At 38.8% G+C, this 10,761-nt stretch overlaps 1 protein-coding gene across 1 annotated transcript; it reads left to right on the top strand.

The window, feature by feature from the left end:
• Positions 1-9,429: 9,429 nt before the first annotated feature.
• LOC149147647 (uncharacterized) lies at positions 9,430-10,554 on the top strand. The gene has a single exon (XM_089441906.1). It carries the CDS (start codon positions 9,430-9,432, stop codon positions 10,552-10,554), a length of 1,125 nt encoding a protein of 374 aa, XP_089298032.1.
• Positions 10,555-10,761: the final 207 nt, after the last annotated feature.

Genomic DNA, 10,761 nt, shown 5'->3' with positions numbered 1-10,761 from the left:
AATTCAACAATATGGAGTAGAACGGAAGCACGCTGGAGGTCCACGAAACTGATAGGTTTGATCAGACACAGCGCGAGTATGTTGTAGTTGGAGGAACGGGCAAATTCAGATTTGCTCGCGGTTATGCAGCTGTTACCACTAAGTCCCTCTCTGGCCAGGACAGTGCGTATTCAATATAAAAAAAAACGCACATTCAACAGCACATAACTATGGACAGTGCGCAGTCTCAGGACAGAGGCGCTCAGGACAGAGGGCGCAGAGAATCAACATCATTGAGACGCAGGACAGAGGCGCTCAGGACAGAGATAGGAGTTACAACTATTTTTAGAACCTGGGACCTGTGCTCTGATACCATGTCAGGCCAGGGTAACTCCAGAATGAGCGAAAGAAAAACTGATGTCTAATTTCATTAGAGAACTATTGATTATATACAAGAAGGAGATGGAACAGTTCATCTTCTTGATGACTTTTCACGTTCCAGTTCACCCATCCGTTGAGGATTAGGTGTCAACAAATTGCACAAGGAAATAGGAGGCTTGCAGGGCAGAGGATAAGGTTTGTGAGAAGCCTTTGACTGTCTATGAGCAGCAGAGGGATTGTACTAAGAGCAGGATAGCTTGTGAGCTAATGCTTTGTGTAATCCGGATTATTTTCCACTTGTATGATATTACAGAGATTGGGGTTTTAGGATGAGGATTTCCCCTAGATATTCTTCTGTGTTCATCTATGATTGCTTTCTCATTCATCTGTTATATGTGTTCTTATTGATCTTGCTCATATTCGATTAAGCTTCTGTAAAGTTTGATAGTAGAAGTAGATCAAGTATTTTGCTTTAGTATATTGCATTATCAATTTAATCTATAGGTGAAATTTGTACATGGTATTAGAGCAAAGGTGATAAAAGGAGAGAACATTATACTGTGAAGGGAGAAGTTTGAAGTTTGAGGTTCCTAATTATAGAATTTGAATTCTTATCACATCTCTAATTTCACCAATGGCATTCAACGGTTTAAGAATCGAATATGCTCTTGATGGCAGTTTGAATTATATAGCCAGGAAGGATTGCATGGAAGAAGTATTAGAGGATAATGGTCTAAAGGACTTCATTAATCAAGAAGTCCCCAAGCCGGCAGCAGCTAATGCTACAGAATTGGCAGAATGGAAGAAATGTGTGGCTAGAGCAAGGAGAATCCTTCTTGAGGGAGTTCAAGACCACATAGTCTCAAGTATCCATGGGAAGGAGACACCGTTTTCGATGCGGAAAACATTGAAAGATCTATATCAGAACAACATCGATTAGAGGAAGCTGGCACTAAAAGACGAGCTTCAGAAAATAAATTTTGAAAAGGGTGACACGATCTCTACATTCCTGAACAAGCTCACCACCTGGAGGGATGAGCTTGGAAGTGTAGGGATCACGACAGCCGATGATGACATGGTGAGTCTTGCGCTCCTCAATCTTTCTAAGAGCTGGCATAGCTACCAAGACTTGGTAAATGGAAGAGAGAAAATGCCAGATTGGGAACGACTTTGGTCAGATTTGATGCAGGAGAAGATAAGAAGAAGCACCAGAGATGGTTCTTCATCCAAGGAGGATGAAGAAAATTGCACCTTAGAGAGTAAGGCGAAGAAAGGGAAGGAGAAGGATTCTCATCCCAAATCGAGTTCTTCCTATGGTGGGAAGAAGTTTGACAAATCGAAAGTCCGATGCCTTCATTGTCATGAGGTGGGCCATTTTGCTACAAATTGTCCACTGAAGAAATCCATGATGGGATCCAAGGAAGGATCTGAAGATGAGGCATTGGCCTCACAGATCGAGTTGGATTTCACCCTCTTTGCATGGATGGTTTCATCCATGGTGGGATGTGGTTAGTTTCTTGACAGTGGAGCTTCTTTCCACATGACCGACGATAGGAGTTTGTTCAGTACCTTGGAGGAGAAAGATCTCTAGATACTCATAGTGATGAGTAATGATGAAAAGTATAGTGTCTCAGGTGTAGGCACAATTGTTTTTCAGAGGGAGCATGGAGCTCGCATTACCTTGACCGATGTCAAGTATGTACCAGGACTGAGGAAAAATTTGGTGTCGATCGCAATGCTGGAAGACAAAGGCTATGATGTAGTCTTCAGTAAGGGAAACGTTTTCCTTCAACACATCACCACTAGACAGGTGAAGCAGATCAGTTCACGAGTCAAGAACTTGTATGCTCTTGAGGTTCATGATGCATGCGAAGCCTTGAGGAGCAAGGCAACTGTTAGAGACTTGGTGGTTGAGAGGGAGAGTAAATTACCTCTCAACATGCAACGCCAGAAGATGTCTCAGACAACTGTGGAGGAGCCACAATTGGTGAAGCAGCTTCAGGAGGTTGTGGAGCAGCCACAACTAGAGAAGTCGAGCGGAGACCAAGTGGAGGCGTACACCATGCAGAGACGGGAAATTTCGAGCCAAGTGGGCAGAGGGATCACATGCATCCATACCTCCAGGTAGGAGGTGGGGCGATGTGGAGTGACAGTCCCAAGAAGGTTGGAATAGGGGCAGGATCATTGAGGTACTCAACCTCTTTGATTATACCTTGCTACAGGAGCCCTGACGAGGAGTAGCAGGACTGGCTGAGTGGGTAGAGAAAGATGCGGATGGAGCGGCAGAGAGAGCTACAGTGCAGCAGTCCCAAGACTGTGCAGAGCTAGCAAGCTGCAACAATGCGAGAGGCACAAGAGTGTTGCACTAGTGCAGGATGGCACAGAGAGGTGTGAAACAGTGCAAGATGCATGGAGTGTTGCAGTAGCTCAGAGGTCAGAGAGGGAGCACTTGTCAGCGACAGAATGAGCTTCAACATCAAAGGATGTTTCTAGCCCAACAGAGAGGTCAGTTGGGAGTCTTTTTTGTTTCTAGAGTTACTAGAGCAATAACACTTGGGAGAAGTGTTGCATGCAAAACATTCCAAAGGTTCAGGATCGGGTTCGAGGTGAATGCCTTTCTTGTTGAGAGGGAGTGTTGAAAATGGCAACAAGGAATGCTAAAAATAGAAATGCTATAAATAGCAGTTCGGGTACCAGTGTTGGACATAACAACAAGGAACGAAAAATGGAAGTGCTAAGAATATCATTTCGGGATGGATTCCAATTTTAGTTAGTCCCTGAACTAAAATTGAGAAGTAAAATTCGAATTTGTTCTTAGCAGCTATTTGATTAATAATTAATTATTTCATCTTGAGTTACTTAGTTGGAGAAAATCAAACAAGAAGTCTATGTGAGGACATGCAACAATTTCTCCATTGATTGAGGAATTTATCCCTTATTTAAGGAGATGAGGATGAGTTTTACTTTGAGTTGTAGTTAGTTAGATTAGTTAACTGAGCTAAATCTAGTTAGATTAGTTCTAACAGTTTGTAGAATTAATTATGAGTTCAGTTAGTTAATGCTTGCATGCATGTAACTGTTGCTCTCTAGATAACTAAATATTCTCTCATAGATAACTCATGCATGTCAGTTCAGTCAGAGACCGAGTTGAGATCAGAGGAAGGGACAATGTACTATTAGTTGGAGGATTTTTCTTATATAGGAAACTCATCCACGCAGAAGGAATTATCTCCTTCAGGATTGCGTAGTTACTACTGAGCCAAGTGAGTAGTGTGAGGTGGGAATTAACACAAGTGGAAGCACTAGACTCCAGGAAAAACTGCGCAATGAAATAGGAGGCTTGGAGGGCAGAGGAGAAGGTTTGTGAGAAGCCTTTGACTGTCTATGAGCAGCAGAGGGAATGTACTGAGAGCAGGATAGCTTGTGAGCTAATGCTTTGTGTAATCTAGACTATTTTCCACTTGTATGATATTACAGAGATTGGGGTTTTAGGCTGAGGCTTTCCCCATGATATTCTTCTATGTTCATGTGTGATTGCTTTCTCATCCATCTATTATATGTACTCTTATTGATCTTGCTCATATTCGATTAAGCTTCCGCAAAGTTTGATAGTAGAAGTAGATCAAGTATTTTGCTTTAGTATATTGCATTATCGGTTTAATCTACAGGTGAAATTTCTACATAGGAGGCATCATTCAATTATTGACCATCTCATTACTCTCATGATCATTTCATAGGATTGCTGCAATAATAATACTAATCTCATATGTTGTTTTGTGGACTTTAGAAAATCTTTAATACCATTCTCACGACAAATCTATGGGAGAGGTAATCACCCATCTCAAGTTGAGGGTTATTGTGATGAAGCTATATAAGAATATTATTTCCAAGCTTAAGACCATTGAGGGCTAGTTAAAATAAATTAATTGCAATACTAGAGTCAAGCAATGGTGTCCCTTGTCCCCTATCATTTTTGGTATTTACATTGATAAGCTTGAAGAGTGTTTAGAAGATGTAGGACATGTTGGCCCCAAGCTCACTAGTATAATCATAACTCTTCTCCTTAATGCTAATGATATTGTTCTTTTGGAAAAGATCCATGTCAATCTCGTCAAGCAACTAAAAATCCTCCTAGATTTATGCTCCAAGATAGGTATGACTATTAACACTGACAAGACTAAATTCATGATATTTAAATCTAAAAAGATTACCTATGATAATTTTATTTATGATAATAACTACTTTGAGGAAGTTCTCTCATACAAATATCTGATAATTGACATCCATCATTAGCTTAATTGGAATTATAGCATTGAGAAAATGATAAGTGGAGGATGCAAAGATTACTACGGGCTTGAAAACAATTGTAGGTTAGTAAATATTTGGGTTTTGGATAAAAAACAAAAACTCCTCTTTGAGGCCCTTTTCACCCCTATTATTTTATATAGATGCGAGGTTTGGAATTGCAGTTTATCCAAAGAACCATGGGGGAAGATTGAGCATATCCAAAAGTAGTTTGTAACCTACAACCCTAAGATTAAAGGAAATACTCCCTACACTATCCCCATGATTGGAGCTAACATTTCTCCAATTGAAAGCATGGCTATGACCAGGTAAATCATGGATAAGAAGAAAATATACAACGTGGAAGCCTAGAGGTTTCATAAAATCGCTTCTAACTCTAGCCAAAACCCCCACCTTCAGCTCAAGCGAGAATAACATAAGGATGCCTAATCTTGGTTAGACCATTGGGGGATAAAGGAGGAGTGCATCTTGCAGAATAAGGATAATATTACAAATATTATTACTTCCAAATTTAAGGCAAAGTTGTAGGGTGATTAAAGATTTGGAGGGAAAAATGAAAATACGATATTATAGGGAGGTGATCAACCGAAACCTTGAAAGCCATAATTGTTTATTTGTCTTCACTAGTGTTAAGAAGAAAATGAACATTGCTAAGATAAAGACTAATTCTTATGAGATCCATAATGGAACTTGGCATTAGTATATTCCCAAAATTCAATGGGAAGAAAGAGTTTGTTGGTTGTGCGATACTAAGAGGGTTGAAGATAAAAAACACTTTCTCTTAGATTTCCTAGCTTATAGTGAAATCGATTCTAATTTCAAAAATATATGTCACACTACCAACCTTATTGACATGTTAAGGCAACAAATCTATGTTGATCTAGAACACTTCTCTCACTTCTCTTTGAGCATAAAAATAATATATTAAAAGAATTTGATTAATTTCTTACTTTCTTAAAATTAGATAAACCATATTAATTTTAATGGATATTAATCATTAACATCATCCTCCTCAATTTTTTTAACAAAACTTTAATATCAAATCAAAACATTGCACTTAGCCTTTCTCTATCTTTCAACCTTATGATAACAAAAGAAAATGTCTTTATGAAATACTAAAAATAAAAACTTATCGATTAGACAATACGAACTTCAACTTGACCAACTACCACCTACCTTTCGTTGGCCCATTACCAAGAGTCTCCTTAACCATGGTTAGAAGCAAGACTTAACTTTAACCCTATGCCAAAATCAATAACAATGAATAATACTAGCAACTGCCCCTAAATGTGCAAAGATACATTGAAGGAATATCAATTGTTCATTCACAAGTTGTCAAAATGTACATTTTAACATCATGCTCAAGCTAAAGTCACTTGTGTCTATCTAGCCCAACCCCACAGATAGACACCTTTTACCTTCCACCAACGTTTTTGTAGCCAACTTGATAGACATTTAATCAAAGTAAATGATAGGCACAAGTCAATCAGAATTATTCATCCTATGTCAGATTTTTTTGGACCACAACAATTAATTGGCTTAAATATTTTAGTCACAAAATAGAAAAACAAAAAAAAAAAAATTGTCCAAAGACAAAACACCAAATTTGCTTCTAGCAGAAACCCTAGTTCAGTGCCACAAAACAAGTTTTTTTTTTTAAATATTTTTGGTGCTTTTGGGTTGTCCTTTTATGTTTATGGGTATAAATCTATCCAAGACATGAGCTATATTATCAAAGCCAACCCAAAGTAGATTGAGCATGTACTTGTACAAAAAAAATGTTGCATTTCATACTACTATCACATTTTGGTACAACAAAGTAATCCTTTTATGGCAGAAGCCATTCAATTCATCATTATTTGCAAACATATATACTAGTTGAATCCTAAACAATAATAATTTTTGTTCTTATAGTTCCATGATTCAAAGTTTTGAGAAAAGTTTCCAGCGACTCCATGACTAAAACAATAAGAGCATGAACACAATAAAAATTAGTGTTCTAAAGGGATTCAATCAAACTGACATCAATGCACCAGATACAAATTGAATCTAAGAACTTTTAGATTTCAAGGATAGGCCACGATAAACAACAAAGAGATGAGATTGAAAATATCAATCTTATATCTCCCGATCGGGATGCGGAAAAAGGTAGGTGAGGATGGCAGGCGAGATTATGATCACGGCAGGACAGAGGGACGAAACCACAGGTATGACACCACCCTTCCAGCCAAAAGAATGAGTAGCATGTTAGAGCAATTCTCAAAGAATCGAAGTGGGGGAGGTGGAATGAAGGAGAGTAGAAGTAGTGGCAGCGGTAGCGGAAGAATGAGAAGGACGGTGAAGATGCATTATATGAAGGTGGCGAAGTGTAGAAGAAAGGGTAAACTAAGCGGGGTGAAAGAGGAGCAGAGCACAACACAGCCAGAAGGAGCTATCAAGGAGGTTAGCGATTCCGGGTATGTTAAACCTGAGACCCCTTCACTCCTTTTCTCAGTCATAATAGGTAGAATGGACAAATTTAATACATGTGAAGCCCCTGAGGAAGAAAAGGGCTGGTGTGAGTTCGCCCTCCACTCAGCAATACATTGTGAGGGTCAATCGGGCCAGAATTGGGGGGGGGGGGAGGGGGGGGATTCTTGATGAATGGAGGAATTGTGGCCATGAGCACAGTCCGGGAAGAAACTTGGGAGACTGTATCAATCAATCCACTGCAAAAGCAGAGGGGAAGTCTGAAAGAGGGGATACGAAAATCCTGCCCCTAGCCCAACAATTGATTTGCATGACAGAGGGTCTTCTTCGCTTCTTGTATCCTGAAAATGACGAGCAGCGTAACACCCAAATAAATGGCAGGGACTGTAGCAGGAGTAGAGGAATAACCACAGAGAAAATTGTGGTGGCAGACAGTGATGAGAAACTTCAAAAACTGACCCCTGTGAATGATAATTGTCAACAGGATAAGGTAGAAAGCAGGATGGCGCGCCCGGGTCGTGGCAGAGGATGTGGAAGCCGAGGACGACCGAGGCAGGGGAATCAAGAGGGCCGGCCAACAAATGCTCCAAGTAACCAGGGCAGAGGGAGAAGATCGACTGTGACAGCAGTCCAGGAAGCTGCCAGAGCTTATAGGGAAGGCACGAGTGAAGACATTCTCCGAATCATTCAAGACATGGAAGCCAGTGTGAGGGAGGAACAGTCTGACTCCGAGACGGAAGAATGGGCTGAAATGATTAGAGATCCGGGGAATACGCGGGGAAGGCTGACTCTGTATAGGCAGTCTCTACATATCTACTGGGTACTAAAACGCCTCCTTGCAAAGGCTTTGGAGCAGGTGGCGAAGGAAATGGCGGAAATTGCAAATGGCGTGCCAAATTTGCAAAAAGAAATGAAAAATTTCCAGGTTATCATGATCAGGCAGAACAACAAACTGGAGGAGATGTATCCGTTGCTGTCTCAGATGGATCGTACAACCCCAAGTCAGGATGAACCAATGGATACTCCCATGGACATGGACTAGAATACTGGCATTAGAAAGGAATTATCCTCTTGAGTTCTTATGTGTTTCAGTGAACCTTTTTATTTTCATAGTTTTATGCATATTAGTATATTAATAGGTAGTTTCAGTTGTATAGTGCATATAGCCAGAATGGAAAGACTCGTTAAATTTTGTATTTGGAATGCTTATAGCAAACTAAGGTGGCCAACAGACCTAGTTTCCCTTCGGGGCAGGTTGAGGCCACCACAACGATGTATCTGGTTTCTTTGGTTGTTATAAATAGAAAAGAAAGGCACTACCTATACTTACAAATATATATATATATATATATATATATATATATATATATATATATATATATATATATATATATATATATATATATATCAACCTTATATAAATGGTTTTCATCTTTTCATAATACTAATAGCTTGCAATGTTAAATTGGATTGATTCTAAAAGGGATAGTTGATGAAACTTTAAAAGTATTTTATTGGTAGAAAAATGCAAAAGCAATGTTATTTTAACCTAACTATGATTGAGACACAAACAAAAATTCTATAACATAACCATGAGATTAAGACCAATGGTTAAAGGTTGCAGGGACTATACTTTCCCTAACTAGTAACAAAATGATAATAAGTTTATAGTATTCATCTCTCAATGCAAAGACTTGATAAAAAAAGATTAAAAAATATTTGTATTCGTGTTGTGTGTATTTCACCCTAAATAGAAAATGAACAAATGTAATTAAAAGCTAAAGGGAAATAGTTTAATTTGTTAAAATTAAAACCGAAGATGACAATTGAACAGTGTGAATATTTTTTAAAACAACAAAAATTAAATGTATTTTTATTAGTTAATTTGTAAATTTTGTACGTCTTTGTCATGTTTAATTTTTCTTAATTTTTCATTTTAATAAAAGATAATATAAAATTTAAATTTAAAATTTTTAATTTGATGAAATTTTATTTCCACAAACCTGATTAACTTTCTGGCACAGAAAAGGAACGTTCGGGGTGCCATATGGATCCTCAATTTGGAATAGCCTCCACAATATTGAAGCTTATTTTCTAAAGAACCATATCTGGCATTTTCAAAATGGAAACAAGATTCTTATTGGTAAAGATCAATTTAAGGGTAGCATCGGGGAGATTAATATACCTGCACCTCTTTTGAATTTCTTCCACATAAGAGGGTATTTCTATTGGGATAAGTTGATTGATGATTGGCAGGGACCTATTCCTCTATGGAAAAGCGCAGACACACTACAGATGCCTCAGAAGATTGCAAATCAGTGGGAGCTCATAAGGGTGGGTCTTAGGAACTGTGGAATATTTTGCAATGTGGAATCTGATTACTTAATATGGAACCACTCAAAGGAGATGAATGTTATAAGGGTCAAAGAAGTATATCAGCACATTGTTGAATCAAAACGATCTTCACTCAATCCTATATTTCCACATGTTTTTTGGAAGGATGGCTGTCCATCGAAAATGATACATTTTGCGTGGCTTACCTTTCATAATAAGATTTTAACCTGGGAGAATTTGAAGAAGCGAGGATGGATCGGTCCAGGCATATGTCCTCTATGCAGATCAGAAGGGGAAAATAATGATCACTTGTTTATAAGCTGCTATCGATCTCAACAAATTTGGCAGTCTCTGGAGAGCAGTTATGGAGTCAAACTCAAGGCGCATGCTTCAATTTTTGATATGCTCCTTTGGTGCAGCGTACAGAAGTTAACTTGGAGAAGGATATTTATCCTAGCCCTGTGGAACATCTGGAAATGGCGTAATTACATCATTTTCAATGATTCAAAAATATCCAGCTCAGAAATCTATTTTAAAGTTGTTGCTGCTTTTGAAGCCCTTCCACAGAAATCTATCAACCATAAAAGGGTCGACTCCTCTGCTCAATCTTTGGAGAGCTTTCCCTTCCCTAAGGCGTATTTTGACGGTGCTGAACAGCAAGGCACATGTGGCTGTGGCATCCTGATCATGGTAAATGAAAAAACACAGTTCTCCATTCACTGGAACGGGGGGAGAGGTTCCAATAGTAAAGCGGAGGCCATGGCTCTCGCCGGGTTATTAAAATTTTGCCTCTTCCTTGATCTTCAACATGTTTCGATTTTTGGAGATTCGAAGGTTATGGTTGACTACATCTCTGGTAAGAACCATATTACAGTGCCACATTTGATTGGCTGGATGGGGAGGATCAGTTTCTTCTGGGATTCCATGGCTGGAGGTTCTATTCACCATATTCGCAGGGACAAAAATTATCTGGCAGACTCACTGTCTAAAACAGGTCTTCATGATGCTACAGGGTTATGGTATTTGCAGGTTCTAACTGAGGGAGAAAGCTATCAGATCCAAGAATTTAATATGTCGGATTTCTAGGTTCATTTTTTGTTTCTTCACAGGTTTCCATGGACGCGTTTTTGATCTTTATGTGGCTGCTTTTGTTTATCTTGTGTATATGGATGGTGTATATGATGCTACTGATCATGCATATGATTCTTGTTTCTCTATGATCACATGTCTTTTTTCATTGGAGATCCCCCAGAACATTTTGTCACAGCTTGTTTTACCTTATCTGATAGCGGG

The sequence above is a fragment of the Pinus tabuliformis genome, chromosome 9, assembly GCF_031772625.1.
Source record: "Pinus tabuliformis cultivar Carrire ecotype Pingquan chromosome 9, CPIR1, whole genome shotgun sequence".
NCBI classification, from domain to species: Eukaryota; Viridiplantae; Streptophyta; class Pinopsida; order Pinales; family Pinaceae; genus Pinus; species Pinus tabuliformis.
The sequence above is the reverse complement of the archived record's forward strand: the minus strand, read 5'-3'. Positions and strand labels throughout refer to the sequence as shown.

Excerpts from the sequence above, each read along its gene's own strand:
- LOC149147647 (XM_089441906.1), top strand. The coding sequence starts at position 9,430 with ATGCCTCAGAAGATTGCAAATCAGTGGGAGCTCATAAGGGTGGGTCTT.